The sequence below is a fragment of the Lepisosteus platostomus genome, chromosome 6, assembly GCF_059453375.1.
Source record: "Lepisosteus platostomus isolate fLepPlt1 chromosome 6, fLepPlt1.hap1, whole genome shotgun sequence".
Lineage (NCBI taxonomy): Eukaryota > Metazoa > Chordata > Actinopteri > Semionotiformes > Lepisosteidae > Lepisosteus > Lepisosteus platostomus.
In genome coordinates, this window is record NC_142616.1 from 62,033,705 (window position 1) to 62,050,907 (window position 17,203).

The window sequence follows — 17,203 nt, forward strand, 5'->3', positions numbered from 1 at the left end:
CACAAAGGGGAAGAAGAGAGAAGCGCTTGGGTTATTTCTTAGGCAAAAATCCTTATAAAACAAAACACAGAGGTCTAAAACTTCTGCTTCACACATTAGCACAGAACAGCGCTTCAGATGAAAAACTAGAAAAGGTTCCCATCCCATTTCCACATTTGAGGCATTCTTTCACACAAACATTATTTTATTTTACATTTTTCCTCTAGTGCTCATAGCAACATTACTTTAAGTGTTGCAGTATGCTGATTGCAAATGTTTAATTTTTTGAGGGGTTGGTGTTGATGGAGATTGAAATTAGAAACCTAAAGAAGCAGCCTAAAATTAAATTTAATCACTATTAAGAATGCATTGAGTTTTAATAATTCAAATTATAAAAATCCAAGGATGACCATTTTTCTGCAGGACAAATTTATTTTCTGGTTCTTTTGCCTCTGGCCTATCTCCACTAGGGGGCGAGAGAGAACTGATATGTCATATGAAAAAAAGGCCACTTCTAATTTTTAAAATAAAAAATAACAATATTTTAAATATTTTTATACATATATAGCTCAATGAAAAGATGTTGAAAATGCTAACAAAGCAAAGATATTTACAAACCTTTAAAATTACATTTTGTAAATTAAAAAAGCAAAAGTAAATTTAGGGTTACTCTTTCTCAGTGTCATTTTTTATTAATCTAATCCCCATTTGTCAAACCTTGAGATGAATCTTCCTGATGAGACATTAGAAGACACCTACCAAGCTTGTTTAATATTTAAAAAATGCAACATGTTTGGTAAGAAAATAGTAAACCCATGTAAAAAAAAAACAGATCCACTCAAAACAGTTGACTCAAAACAGCCAGTTTGCACAGACAATAAAACCTAATCTCTGTATCTGCCATAATCCTCAATGTGTTCAAAATAAGTAACAAAGCTTGTAAATTCAGAGCCTTATCGATTATTTCATGGAATCCTGTCAATAACTAGGACTTCATTGTAAATAAAGGACAGATTACATTTAAAAAAAACTGAGAAATTAATTAGGTTTTAAGACACCACACCTGTCATATCAAGCTTGGAGAATGAAAGTCAACAATAAGGACATCCATCCATTACTGCTTCATTATTCCTTAACACTTTTATCCCCAAGTCACAATTCTGTTTTCCACATCACCCAATAAAAAATGTTCAGGATCTAAGTGATGGTTAATAATGGTCTTGCACGCTGAGCGCAGCACTGTGAAATGCTTTAAACACACACGTAACACATCTTCTCTGCTGTGTGTGTGATTCAAATGTTCCCCAATGTTACCTCTATAACACTACAGCTGGCAGCACAGAATAGATAGTATTTTGTTTTAACCTCACTGTTCAGGTCCTTATCCCAGAGCGGGATTAATTAGATGAACTCACTGTGCAGCTCTAGTTTTCCCAAGTCCAGTTCTGTGGTGTGGAAAAGGCATACCATAACTGTTATTACACATTTCAATAACATTTTAAACTGTGTACAGAACAGGACAACACCCTCACCTCTCAAACTTGCACGGATGGAGCCCAATGTTAACTGAGACTGCGCTGCCAGCATTTAGGTGATTCCCTTCAATAGTTATCTGCGTTCCTCCAGAGACTGGACCTCTTGATGGATTCACTTTGGTAAAATAGGGGGTCTAGGGGAAAGCAAAAAAACAATTATTCAAATGCAATGTAAACTGACTTGTGAGGCACTACCATGCGAAACAGTACAGTTGATTTTAAAGTGTTAAATTAAGTTCAGGAGCCCCTTTATTCTGTATTCCTCGCTGGTCTACAAGCACTGCACTTGGCTAAAATTAACAGGGCTTACTGATGCTTTAATTCAAAGGACTGTCTCAAATTGTACTAAGAGGCAGGTAGTTAGACAATCAGAAAAAAACACAAAGGGCCCTAACGTAAAATATGACAAAAGAACGAAGATACAGAAATGCAAATGTTCTCAGTTGTAATCAAAAACAAATGCCTACAGTTGAGCACTTGGACCTCTTAAAGGCAAAATTGCCTTCAGTCACTTCTCAGCTCTTCCTTAGAAATGGATGCCAAAGGTAATATGGTGGAATTCACAGGAAACCAGGACAGACATTTAAGATGAGCAGTTTTCAACCCAGAATCTCAGAAAATCTGAGAACAGCATTATTGTTAATCTACGCAGGATTCCACCTAGCCCTACCATGACTACAGCGTCAGTATTTTTCTTTAAAAGAACCAAATTCTGTCCTTTCTTGTTAAATTCGTGATGTATGACTGAAGCTGCAAAGAATAAAGGGAAGAGCAGAGGGATGGCATTGGAACCCATAATTTCGAACAGCCACACGAACTGAGCAACCTTATAACACTCACCACAAAGGTGAAGGATTTAGGCGAGGTGGCTCTGTAATCTGAGCTGCAATCCCTCACACACACTTCAACGTGGGCCTCCTGAACCCTGTAGCCAGTGGCGTCAGAAATCTGGCACACAATCCTGTGAAAGGGGGAAAAAAGGCTTCAGTTAATACAGCAAACAAGCATTGAGGAGTCAAACATGCTGATGAAAATGAATGCCAAGCATGTAGACACCACCCCACACACACTCCGTCTTCATCTCTGTGGCTCTTATGTGTAATAATTTGTTATGGATACGTTTATTTTACTGAATAACTCCACTTAGCAAGGCTTCCCTTACCTGGTAAACAGGACCCCAATGTGTTCTGCCTTCCATTCAAAGTAAACTGTCAAACTGACCCCTGAATTTAATAATTTGCTTAATTTGGGATTTTCACTGGATTCAGGTCTTAAAAACCTAGATGTCTCCAGCTAACTGTGAACTTATACTAGTACTGTGAAAGCTGCAATTTTTTTTTAGAAAATGATATAAAAGGTCTAATTTAGTAGGCGATTAGTTCCAGTAACTGTCCAATTAGGCAACTGAAAGCTTAACTGGAACAAAAAAAAGTTTCTGGGGTTTTTAAAGGACTGGGGGGGTAGGGCTTTCACTGAGTAACTTCCAGGCTCTAAAATCAATGAAAGCCTGATCGCTAATGTGAGACTAGTGGTGAATTCAAAGTAAAAGAGTCAATGAAAAATCTTCTTCCAAACAGTATTCCTCAGCATAAGCTGATAGGGGGCGAAAAAATGGTGCTTGTTTTTAACCTTATGTTACGCTGGACAGAACATGCTGGATGGCTAATTAGACTGTCCTGACAGTGAATAAATGTCTGAAGTGGGTTTTTAATTAGATTTGCTTGACTTCTTTTCATCCTGAAATGACTTGCTCCTCCTGTTGCTGCAAGTTATTAATTCTCTCCTTTGTCCACCCTACTGGATGTTGCACAGATGAAAATGAGCTTCAAATGACTGAGGTTTTCCCAGGTTTGAGAACTGTTATCAATTTTCAATTCACTAAGCAAATAAGGTTAATTAAAATTCTAAAAGTGGTTTAAAGAGGGAGAGAGAACTTCATATACAAAGCAGTAGGTGTCTTGTAAAAGGACATGAAGCACATCATTTAATCTACTGGAATTAGAGACATACTGATTTCAAATAAATGAAGCAAACGCTATATATATATACACACACTGATGCATAGATTTCAAAATGCCAAAATTCTTTTATGCTATGTAGAAAATACTCGGTAGCATCTACAGAAACATCTAATTAAAATGACAAATGTAATTGCAGTCACTAATGCTGTGCAATATTACTTCTAATTTGACTGACACATTCTGTGGTGAAAGCTGTAGGAAGCATTCAGCAAAGCTTAATTAGGGGATGGAAGAGCAGGTTAAACGTGGGCAAAATATCCTTCAGTTATTCAGCCATTCAGCTGTGGAATCAAATCCCTAAGTAGAACAGCAAGCTATGGGTATATTAATATTTAAAAAGAACTTTTTGTGAAATGGGTAAAAAATAAGATAATGTACCTATAAGCATAACACAGTAGTTTCGATACACCTTAAACCTATCTTTATGAATTACCTCACTCCCCAGTTATTTCCACTGTCATTTCATTCATTTTTGAGAGTGGGGGTGAAAATGAAAAGGGCTCACACCCCTTTCAGGTCGTGACGTGTTGACCACTCATTTAAAAGGGGAAGAGGAAGGTGGAAGGCAGAGGATGGAAAAAGAAGAAACAGACAGGCAGTGGATCACCTCTGGGGGGAAAAAAAAGGCCATCAATGACAGACGGAAAAGAACCCAGCAAGAGAGGTACAGATAAGGACTCTAGTCAGAGATATCTGACCTTGAAGACAAAGCCAATGAGACTAGGGATGAACCACCACTGTGTGCACAAGATCTGTGATGCTGAGGAAACAGGAAGCAGATGCCAAGATTTGATGTATTTCATGGCAGTATGAGACCATCATTTGATGATCCAGACTGTTTTCTGACAGAGGTTACACTGACAGTGACTGAAGTGATGAACTTGTACAGCTGAAGAACTGTTACGGTAATTTAGATCTATTTATTAGCGTTTTGGGAAAAGTAATGAAAGGCAACGATGTGCCTGGCAGTTCACATGTTGGTCCTTAATCAATGTAAACCTCCTTTTCCTGCGAAACTGGACAAAGCTGACAATGCAAAGAAGAGAAAAACCAGTACATACTGTACAGAGCTCTTCCAAGTCAACGTTTTAGATCCCTACTGAAATACGGATCGCTATAATCCAACAAACATTTCGCTTTGTTCTAATTTATTTTGTGATAATATGTTTTCTTACTCAAAATACTGAAGAGCGTGTACAGAGGAGAAACAAGATGATACATTGACACAAGTTATTTTTAAAATACCGGCTGCTGTCAAGGTATGCCTTTGATTCAGAACAACAGAGTAATAACTTACTGCTCAGCGCTGATGTACTCTTCCTCAATGGGGTGACATATGACCTTCCCCACTCTTACTCCTGATTGGATATCTCGGAACTGAAGCCCCAGGTTCTCACCAATGATAGTCAGCCGGGTTCCACCTTGCCTGGGGCCGGTTTCGGGTAACAGCTGCAGAGGAAAGGAATAACGCAGGCAGGTTAGGAGTGTGCTGGCAATGAAAACGAAAGAGGATTGAATACAGCTTTGTCAGAATACCTGAAAAGCCACAAATCAGGATGCCTTTTGGCCCATCAGATTCTTGATTCCATTTCTCTGTAGCCCTATAGCCAATACTTGCTGTAAGGGAATAAACCCACCCAAATAAGAAATCCTCTGAAATCCATTAGCTCAGAAACGGGAGTTAGAGTAGCCAATCATACAGTATGTACTACCCTGCATACACTTAGAAGATGGGCAAAAAAGTGGCATCTGGTGAAAATCCATGTGAACACAAGGAGAACAATGAAACTTCACAAGAACTGGAGCTCCAAGCTGGAATTGAACCCAGAATGCCTAAATCCCATGCCAAAGATAACATTTAAGATCTAATACACAGACAGGTTTCCCTATTATTGGCATATTGAAGCATAATACTTCCTCTGTATGCCTGCACTTACACAACTTTTTACTGTATATGGTCAGACATAACTAAATTCATATCTGTTTTCACAGTTTTTAAATAAAAAAACAAACAGTTCTGGTAAATAAAACCGCAGATTTAGACAGCTTCAGTATACAACAGTATACTGTGTTACCTTGCTGTGAAAGTTAGCACAGCAGCACTGAGATACAGAAGTTCAGAAAGGTTTTTTGTTTTCCCCACATAGAATTCTATCCTCAGCAACAATCTCCCAAACAAGTGAAATATATTTACCTATAAACAAAGGTGGTTTGGTCTGCTAAGCATGTATACTTCCATAAAAAAATAATCCACATCATAACTAAAGATATTAAAACTAAATTAGGTTATTAGATGGAAAAGAAAAAAGGCATGGGGCTTACAAAACTAGACAAAATGCAAAGTTCCACACCCAAACACGAATTTTACTGAATTCACACAAGAATGTTGCGAAGTACAATCAGCATTCAAACAAAAGAAAGCATTTGTGCCTAATGATAAAACGGTAATGTACAATATGCAACACTGAAGGTGCTGCATGTACTATTTAGCCCATTCAGCTACCAAAAGCTCTGCTGCCTAAGGCATTCTAGGCCTTCACCACTTGGAGAGAGAGTTATGTGAGATGGCAGAAAGCAACTCTGAAGCATAACTTTCACTACAGTTATCCAGAAAATGTAAGTTCTTTAATACTTTTTTTAAAATAATAGTGTCACTTCATTCATTTTAACACTGTCACTCAGTACTGGTAATGGTATGTACAATAAGTCTGTTTTCCCGAAAATATTCTGACCTCTTATTACTCACCGCACGTGCAGTGCTTTTCGTACGCTTTGGAAAAACTCAGCAATACACAAATCTAAGCCTGTCTGGTAAAAGCTGAACTATTTAGACATCACAAGTCAGGGCCTGGCAATGTCAATAGCTGACTTTAACCACGATTCTCCAAAGTGGTAGCACAAGATGGGCTCAGCACCGCCAGGGGCAAGGCTGGGATTAATCAACCAAGTCGATCTCTTGGGGAGGAAAAAGAGGCCAGCAGCTTTCCAGGCGCCTACGGGCGGCACGCCTCTCTTCCACTTGATGCTGAACCTCTTGTGCTCCACAACGGAGCTTGCAGCACGTCAAAAGATGACTCAATGGGAGGGCAGGTCAGAGGAGCCCCGTCTGCACTTCCTCATTCTCCCTGTGGGAGGGTACAGGGGCTGTTGCTGGGAGCCACAACTGGCAACCATTAGAAAAATCAACAAAGAACTCAAAAATTAAAAGTTAAAAAAAACAATTTTTAGAAATACCAATTATTTAGCACGTTCATTACTACCAGTATGTCAAAAGGTTTTCCACTTAAATAATTTAAAGGAAAATGCACTTCCACCATGGGCTCCAAAGTGGGGCCTGACAAACCCCAATCCGGTTATTATTTAAACTGTTTTAAAAATTGGCAAGATTTCTGCCCTAAATGATAACATAACTACTTAATAGTACACTTCAGTACAACGGAATTGTTCCAGATCTTTAGAGACTGGTGATTTAACAGTGACTTACACTGCTCCTGGGGCACTCCAGTACTTGGGTTTGAGTTCTCCGCACTACAGAACATACAGTATAGATGATATTACAACACTGATTTCAATAACTACAGCACAATAATGCTCAAAAAGAAACATCACTAACTGAGATTCTGAGATTTAGAATCCTTTATAATGAGGGATGGATTCCTTTAGACTCAACAATGAAATAAACCAGAGGACACAAGTGGAACTAAAAGGAAGTGCATTTAAAGCAGATTTATGGGAACTTCCTTACATGAAGGACTTATGGGGGTGTGAGCTACTTTGTTGAGTCTTTTATAATAATTCCTTACACTTTTAGAGCGCTTTTCTGTACACTCCACTCAAAGTGCTTTACAGGTAATGGGGAGTCCCCTCCACCACCACCAGTGTGCAGCCCCACCTGGATGATGCGACGGCAGCCAAAGTGCGCCAGAACACTCACCACACAACAGATTGGCAAAGGCCAATGGGAAACTTGGCCAGGACGCCTGACTACACCCCTCCTTTTTTTTTTTTGAGAAGCATCCTGGGATTTTTAATGACCACAGAGAGTCAGGACTTCGATTTTACTGGAGCGCTGCGCCTTTTTACTGTATAGCGTCCCCGTCACTATAATGGGGCATTAGTACCCACACAGACCGCGGGGTGAGCGCCCCCTGCTGGCCCCACTAACACCATGTCCAGCAGCAGCCTTAGTTTTTCCTAGGAGGTCTCCCATCCTGGTACTGAGCAGGCTCACACCTGCTGATCTTCAGTGGGCTGCCAGTTTTTGAGCTGCAGAGTGATATGGCTGCTTTGGCTGCTTTCATATACTAAATAGCCAAATAGAATCTAGCAACCAAACACACTAGATTGGCTTCCTTTTGTTTTTAACCTTGTGCTTTCTGAAAACACCGTTTGGTAATTGGCGTTTGTTCCAGCAGATGCCCAGCTGTATCAATTTGTACTTTCCAGGTTTACAACGTAAATATGAATTTGCTCTCAATTGACTTACCTGGCTTAAAAACAACTTGTTTAATAAGGCCTATGCATTATGGAAGGAGGTTTAAAAACATTTTTAGATTAGCAAAAGGCCTGGGTTTTTCAAACAAGTGTCAACGTAGCAATTAGACACCAAGTTAATTAAACATATTTTTCTCTTCAATTCAGTTATTGAATTCTTATGAACAGCATACAAAATATGCAGGGATAACAATCACAATAAAGCAAACATCATAAAAAAGGAGACATGCACTAGGTTGAATCTAAACCTGGCTCCTCTTTTTATTACACTCCAAATCCAATAGCCCTAATTTTAATAAAGAAAAATTACCTGACTTCGGAGAAAGGGAAACCTTATAGACCGTCTGCGAAAGCACCCATTCCTTAATTTAAACTTATTACCCCTGCTTCGGTATTACGTCTTTTCAATCGTGAACCGTGTGGCAGCAGGATAATGTGATTTATTTAGTGGAATTATTTCTAATAAAGAGGACAGGTGTGGCATGACAAAACAAATATTGTGACTGATGTGCAGCACGAAGCGGACCTCGTAATAACAATAATGATATAATTATAGGCAATTTCATAGCAAGGCTATTTGTTTTCATCTGCCTTGAAGCATCTACACATAAGGCCCAGCTGCAATCCATGACAGAGCTTTCAAAAACCATCTGATGTCACCGAATTATCATGTTTCATATCATTGTAATGACCAGGAATACAATTAATACTCCATAAGAGATACAGCAGATCCACTTAATCATAAGACTCTTCGATAATACTGTATGCAAAGACAGAGAGGAGATCATATGATGAATTAGTGTTTTCTGAAACATTTTCCCTGACACCTACTGTAGATGGATAAGATTACCACTGTGTTCCACTGTGTATCTTTAAACTTTTTCTTCATTAAATTTGCTTTGTATGGTTCTTAGTGCCAAAGGTTTTTATTTTATTGCAAGTTCGTATTTTGAGGTCCAGCATAAAATACATGATGAACCCCATCCGAAAATATCAGACCTGAATTATTCTCTGAAAAAGACTGCTCATTCTGCATTTTGCTGTGTAATGTTTGCCATTTTTTACAATAAAACACAAAACAAGGATCTTTGAGGTTATTTCTCAATATTAGCTATTAATCATACTGGAAAGGAGTCCTGTCAAAGACCAATAACTAAATTTCTTTAGTACTACTGCAGATTTGGCCTTGCAAAATCAAGACACAATGGCAAATATTCTGGAATAATAAAAAATAATGTTTAGCATTAACCTTGAGGAGCTATTCAGAGGCTAGAGGAGCTATCTAAAGGCTTTTTTAGTACTAGAGGTACTAGTACTAGAGGTTTCAGAGGGGAGATGCCTGATGCACCATTTGTCCGTATTTTATTCGGGAATTGTAATCATTTGATCTACATGTAAATAGGTATAAGGTACACAAAGACTCATAATATGGTCAGTATGTAACCTTTTGGGAACTATACAAAAATATTCACAGTATCTTTATAAAACTAAACTGAGAGTGATAATTTATTTCATTCTTTTTTTTGTGAAATCTTTTAATGATATTATTTCCCAGAGGATAAAGTATAAAACTTGTACTTATTACTCACCTTTCTCACAGTTCCTTGCATTTTCCAGTACAACTCTATTGCCTGGTAGAACCAATAGCGTTTTGAATGTTTATAATACAAATTTTAGATATTGTTTATTATCACACTTGCTTATCGCACAACAATCTGATAGCATCTCACTTGATGTAAATCATGCCTATTCTTCAGATTCTTATCAGCTGCTAATGGAACAAGCATGAGTGAGAAAACAATGTCACACTGCTACATTAGTACTCATAACTATAGATTATCAGGATAAAAATATATATGTCCTCAGGGTTTCGATTAAATTACAGTTAAGTAAATCCTAGCCTTTTTTCTGCATGGTGTACTAATACATTTCAAACATGCATTTAATTAAAATAATTATATCACTTGAGAATGAAATATGGCTCATTGGATTTTATGGAATAATTCCCACTGAAAAGTGATAGAAATTCTACGTGAAAAATGAGATGGATATATTTCAAACACAGTGGTAATGAATTGATCTAAGGATCTCATCTAGCTGTTACTTGAGAAAAGCTGTGGAACTGGCTTTGATAATGTAGAGTGGTAGGATTTTCTATATTCACATCCCTTTTGTGTAAAGAAATAATTTGTTCTCAGTTTTAAAGGCACATCCTCATAGTTCCACCTGTGCCCTCTGGTTCATGCTTCACTGATAACTCTGAGGAAGCTGCCGGAGTTGTCTTTGTCTTGAAAGATTTTCAGGGTCCTCATCAGTGTTCTGTGTGGACTTAAAATGGTCTCCTTGTGTGTGTTATCACCAGGTGCTTCGGTGTCTTATCCCATCCCAATGTAAAACTTGGGTTTGACAGTAGAGAAAAATAGAACTAGATGAGCTAAACTGGCCAAATAGCCCCTTCTTGTTTGTGGTAAATGTATTTTGAATGGATTACAGAATGTCTGTCATAGTAGTTGGGCAATATTCTGCATGACAATGTTACTATCAAGGAAGAAAAAACATGACATGACTATTGTTCAGTATAATTCTTACATGACTGTTGATGGGTATTCCCTTTGCAGATATGCAGTACAATAATTGTGAAGTTGTTTCTCAGAAGTCTTCCTTCATGAGTTAAAATTCTAGTTTAAGCGTACACATTTATTCCTTGAGCTAAAACCTTAAATATACAACTCTTTCAAATAATTGCTTGCTTGGTGCTGTGGTCTAACATATGATTATACATAACACAACATAGTATCTTCAAGCCATGTTGAAAAAATACTCCTAACTCATTTCTGATACTGCACTGAAAACAGACTGCCTAATTTTAGTTGATTACACATTTAAAAACAGATAAAATATAGGAACCAATAATAAAGAGCTCCACTGTTCCCAAAGGAGCAACATAAGAACTTCATTGAAGTTAGAGCCTGGAATAATTAAAACATAAATCCAACCCTTCTTTCATCTTCTAGCTGATATGTTAGACTAATCATCTGAAAACTCCAGATTCAAAGAAACTACTACATTTAAATCTACAAAAGCTAATTCCTTCTAATTGCATATTTTTACTGATGTTCAGCCAGAAACAAAGCTTTTTATTTTCATATGAATAACAGCTTAAGGATAACAGTTGAAAAACAAAAGGGATTGTAGTGTTTAAGCTGACTGGAGCAAAGGGTTATAAAAAAGGCAAATAATATAGAAGAGAGATTAGAGTTTTAGTTGGCAAACCCACCTCAAAGTTTACAAAAAATATTTTAACGCAGAACATATATGGACTAATGCATTCTAGAGGTTCGTAACAAATTCCAAATAAAAGACATGCAAAAAAAAAGACTTGGTCTCATAGAGGCTCATCAACCTTGATAGAGCATTCCACTGTCTAGACACAGACCCCATCCTCTCCCTAAATGAAGGAAGGAAAGACCTAGGAATGGTTTGCAGTAGTTTCATTTGTGGGCTTTAAGGGTGATATACAGAATGTAATTAGAATACATAGAGACTGAGTGTACATGCACTCAGAGTTACATCTTTCTGAACTAAATACATTTTCAGAAAACTTTCTTCTGATGGTTGATTTCCAAAAATTTAACACAAATTGGGTCACAAAAAAGATGATTGCATTTTGTCAATATTTAATAAGGAGGAAAGCCTGAATAATTGGATGGCTGTTTTCAAATTTATAAAAGCTGACACCAAAAGCTTCCTTTGAAGAGGTAGTGTGCATGCATGTGTGGGTGTGTTTGTGTGTGTCTGTACAGTTCAGTTTACTGCTTGATGGTAAAAACATAGCTAAACAAGACTTATGGGACTGGGAACTGGCAGCAAAATCGTTTGACTTTCACCAAGAGCAATGCCAGCGATAGCAAACTGGACCTTAATTGGTTTCAGTGGGGTCATTTTAAATGTAACTCTACATCCCCACAGAAAAAAAGACGTATAAGAGAAACTTTTAATGATGGCACATTTCTTCATTTTACATTTGGATTAGAATTTGATATAAAGTGCAGGACATGAGCATATATATATATATTTAAAGAAACTCTTCTGGAAAGCACCTATCTTTCTCTAAAGGATGGTAAGCAGAGATATTAACATTATAGATAAACTCTGTTCATATGCACCTTAGATTGATCTGTCAAAACATATGAGGAGTAATACTATCCTGAGCCATAACAAATCTGGCTGTGCAAGCTGTACAGAAACACACTGCAAGTTTCCCAATTAGAAGGTATCTGCCAAGTACAGTACACATAGCTTCTACTAAAAAATTAATATAAAACAATATATGTGTATATAATAGAATACAGGGCTGTTGTATAAAAAGTTTATAAATTGGGAAATGTTTGGATGCAGAAAATGTAACAAAGATCCACTTTAGACTCAAAATGCATACTGAAGTTCCCTTCTGCTTATTGTAAAATCAGAAGGGTACCTACTAAGCAATTAATAAAATGAAGTCTATTGCCAGTGGTATTTTTTCAAGGATCAGAAAGTTGGTGGGAAATACATTTAAATCATATACATATTTCATGACAAATGAACAGGAATGGTTTTCAATTAGAAAAACACTTTATAGATGACTGAAATCTCTTCAAAAAAGCGTACATGTGGTACAGAAGAATAATGAGAAAGTAGCTCTTTTCAGAAGTCTTGGGGTCTCCACAGTTGTAGGCAAAATAAGAACCAGAAAATCTGAGCTAAATACTCTAGATGAAGCTAAATTACTGGATAATCCTTCTTTAATGTACTAGTCTCAGTGCCTGCCATGACAGAAAATGTAGTATTAATAAATGGGAAACCTTATTCAATGAAATTTATAAATACTCCCAGAAAGAAAGAATAACATTCAATTTAGCAGGAAGGATTGGAAGGCTATAGGACATTATATTTAAATCCTTTTAATATCTGAGCAAAACCTGATGGAATTCTAACACACACACTTAAAAGCTACTAAAGATGGTTATTTTAAATTGTCAAGTGTCAGTGTGTGGCCACATTCATTGCTTCTCTTTCTGTACTATTATAAGCACTTATTGCATGGTGAAAATGCAATTTTCTAGCTACACTTTTCCCACAGTAAAACACTTGTATTAGTGCCAGGAATTGGAAAATATTTAACTGTTGCATACTTTTCTTTGCCTCAGATTAGGTGTCCAGTCAAATCACCACACATTTTGTACTAATTGTTGCTATGCTAAAATATGGGTGCATATTTCAACCTTAATAGGAAAGATCTTGTTTAACTGGAGTGACAAGAGGAACACCTTGAAACTTGGGATTTGACTTACAACTGAATAAGGTAATTCAACTGTCTATTAAGCAGGTCCATGAGTACTATTTGGTTGGAACAAAAGTGGAACCTGCTCAGTCCGAATTCCAGAAGGTCCTCCTAGATTTTTTCCCCAACATACGACTATTATTTAGTCTTTCCATCCTGTGTCAAATGAAACAATTTTATTAAATTTAAGTAATCCTCCTAAACACACCAGGCTTTAATGTTCATTAAACAAGATTAGAAGCAAACTGGGTGGTCTTGGGGGTTTAGAAAAGTCCAACAAATTTGTTCTAACTTTTTTGTAATCAAATACTGAAGTAATTTAAGAGTGTGACACATCAGTATGCATAGCAAAGTTTCAAGAGGGACAAGCAATGCTGGGCTGAAGCCAAGAGAAGTCCCCAATGTTCATCACGGAGCTCAACAGATGGCCGTTATTTTCTGTTGTGGCACCTCAGTGACTGGCACAAAACTGCCAACCTGGTGGCAGAACACATTACATAGCATCACCTGTCCCAAAGAACCCCCACCTCCGCCCCCTAGCCTGTTCTCTGGTCTCCATGGTGCCTCCTCTTCCCCAAATTACCTTGGTGATTTTGGGATGGGTGCACCTGCTGTTCCCAGCGCTGGCGTGCATCCAACTGCTTTCCTGGGCCGGGCAGTGTTGCCGAAGGGAGCACTTCTTCTCCTGAGCACACCAGCCACACTCGAAGCGCGGGTCGGCCTTCAGACAAAGGCCACAGCTCTCGCGGAGGGCCGAGCACTTGTACAAGTGAGCTGGAAACAGGAGACAGAGGTGAGGGGAAGAGTAAAGCTCTCTCTTCCGAGAAAACCTTCAAGCTCCATTCATTTCAACATACAACACTTTGACAAAATATGTGTGAAACAGAGTGATTGAAGAGTCATTCTCCACAGCAAGGTGTGCTCCATTCCAAAAAGTGATCCTAGGAAAGAGAGTATGCTCTTACACAAGAGAACTGAAAAAAATAAACAGTGAAAAGATGCCAGAAAAGGTGTTCTATCTTTATAAACATACAGGGCAGCCAAGATAATCAGATAATCAGAATAAATGCAAGCCAAACATGGACAAAATACCAGGATTTTCCCTGTTCAACCTTCATCAACAGTTGTATTGAAATTTTAAGTTTTCAAAAAACACCCTCACTTGTTAATTCTGAGTTCACCATGCACCGATGATCAATAGCCCTCTATGAAGTCCTTAATGTTCTTAAAATGTGCACTAACAAATCCCAGAAAATGCCACATTACTCTAATCTTGCGCACTGGGACAGGTAAATAATCTCAAACTCGGATCTAACTTGACCCTCAAATGCAACTTTAAAACAAGTGAAACGCAGAAATAAATTGGATAGAAAATTAAAAATGCTACAGAGTCTCTCGTCTTTAAAAGAGCCAGATGGGTTTTAACATAATAAAGAGAACTCAGACTTTCCATCTAATCCACCAAGCTTGTTTGGACCATGGTAAATCAGCAGCATCATTTTTAATAGGGGCCGCAGGACTTCAGAGGAGACGTGTCTTCATCCCACAAAGTCTATAACTAATCTGATTTGTCACGGCTAAGCTTAAAAGTAACCCCCGTGCTAATTAAACAGAACTAAATTAATGATTTAATTACATTAACATTTCCCGTTACACGAGGGTACGTCTTCCATGAGCACGGGCGGATAATTCATGGAGTCGTGCCTGGGAGTCCCCTGGGTCCCGTTTCAGACACTTTCCACGGAAAAGTCATGAGTTATCATCATCAGTGCTTCTGGCCTGAAAGACACCCTGACAGCCATTAGGCCAGGCTTTCGTTAACAACGGAAGGTGGCAAGTCAGACAGCTGGGTACAGAAAAAGAAGGCTGCACTGCCACCAGTTCCTATGCTACAAGGGCAAACATTAATGCCTCACATACTACTGCGTTAGGGCAAAGCGCATTTCATTTGAAGCTGCTAGAGGAAGAAAGCATGAGCCTTTTCCCTACAGCTAGGAGAAGCACCTTCAATGAAGAATGAAATCTTTGAAGTAAAGCATCCATGGCCTGGAACATCTTTAGACCACAGACCCAGATTGTTACAGAAAAACACAAGGTCGACTCCACATAAGAAAAAATGTTTTTCAATGATACGGTATATGGCTTATTCCCTCCCCCCCACTCACTGTATTAAACTACTAACTATACTACTAATTTTCATTCAAGTGACTGATATTTGTTCCCCACCCCCAATTCTGTCCATTAAAGCTCATATATAAAGCCTTAGGTTAACCTACTGATGTCAACCAGTCTCAAGGATGCTGTTAGCAATTAACTTGACTAACGTGGTTCTCTGTGTTGTGTGGAACATTTTCTCTCACCTTTTAAGGCACAGTGGTAGTCAAGGGCAACCTTTCTGGTATTGTACTGTGCTGGATTATTGAATACGCCATTGCAGTGATGATATCAATCCAAACATTACAATCCTCCCCGATGTAAAGGTCATGAACATGTTCCAAATGAATGGTTTTGTGCCAGAGCTTGCTGGTCATTACAACGATGCTTTTTATTGGAGCAGTAAAACAAAAGCAATTTGGCCTGTCATTTTACATTGTATTCTCACTTTCACATAAAACAGTCACATTTCCATGACAAACCACAAATGCTAGATTTCTAAACATACAGATGTATCTCATAAGAGAGATTAAGAAAACGGAAGAATCCAGTCTATCTGGATTTCTCAGATCACTGTGTCCACCTGTCACCTGTAATTTCTGACAGAACCCTTTCAAAAACCTTCATGTCTGCATTGCCTCCAGGACCAGTTTAATTCAAGAATTTTACTTTTGTTACCTTGAATATTCTGGGGATTGTCGATAACAAAGTTTCCATTCCACACCACAGAGAGGTCGACAGGAAGATCACTGATGTCATTTCCTTCATAGACATACTGTAAGACAAAGTCAATTGATTACAATTACATAGCATTCAGGTTTTCACAACACAAAACGTCAGAATTTACAAAATGTAAATATATGCTGTACAGAATATCAGCAATTGCTTTTTAATCACCACTTGCTCAGCTCAGTTTAACATTCAAACCATTGCAGTGGCAAGGGAAATATTAAGTATAAAAGAATACTGAATGCAAAACCAAACAAGATCTTCTTGATTCTTTAGCACACCAAGCCTGTAGTACAAGTGGTAGCACTTCAGACGACAGTCAGAGGAGTTAATCAGCTCCCCCTGACAAATGGAAAGTTGAGGAAACCCTCAAAAAGGCTGAACGTGCTTCATCTTGGGTCATGCTCTACGGAGACTCTACCCACAGGTGGCTGATGGTACAGTTCCCATTCAAAATCTTTTTGCGGAAGTGCAGCAGATCCACCCGAGTTCCACTAGAGGGACATTTACAAGAGACTCTTTTGTGAAACTGATTCCCAGTTTCACTAACGAAAGAAAAACGAGAAAATATGTACAGTAGCTAACCTGCTAAGACAGTCCGTTTCTTTTAGCCTTGATGACACTGAAGAGAACAGTTCTTAAAACACACTGCAGCCATCACTCTGCAATCCAATGTATTGCAATGTCATGACCGATCTTCCTGTAAGTGGAGACTAATACCCACGGCACCCATTAAAAGCCCATGCTTCGTAGCAGCAATCGTTAATAAAATTCATCTATAAACCATGATTAAACGGCTCAGTTTCACAGCATTAACAGGCAGAGCTGAGCTTATTTTTTCTAAAGCACTGAGAGAACACTATTTAAAGCCTATCAAATAGATCTCACTTACTATGAAGCACTCTGTTACAGCAATGTCGTTGATTGAACCCTGGCCCGATTAAGGATGTACTACTGGTACTACCATC

The 17,203-nt window shown here is 38.2% G+C and overlaps 1 protein-coding gene across 2 annotated transcripts in view; it reads right to left on the reverse strand.

Moving 5' to 3' along the window:
• Window positions 1–17,203, reverse strand: part of plxna1a (plexin A1a) — a 278,914-nt gene that overhangs the window by 40,673 nt on the left and 221,038 nt on the right. For both annotated transcript variants that reach the window (XM_088636764.1, XM_088636765.1), the window contains exons 11-15: window positions 16,185–16,281; window positions 13,936–14,126; window positions 4,833–4,984; window positions 2,355–2,475; window positions 1,512–1,648 (exon numbers count right to left, since the gene is read on the reverse strand). In XM_088636764.1, coding sequence (XP_088492890.1) covers window positions 1,512–1,648; window positions 2,355–2,475; window positions 4,833–4,984; window positions 13,936–14,126; window positions 16,185–16,281 — 698 coding nt within the window. The remainder of the gene's footprint in view (window positions 1–1,511; window positions 1,649–2,354; window positions 2,476–4,832; window positions 4,985–13,935; window positions 14,127–16,184; window positions 16,282–17,203) is intronic.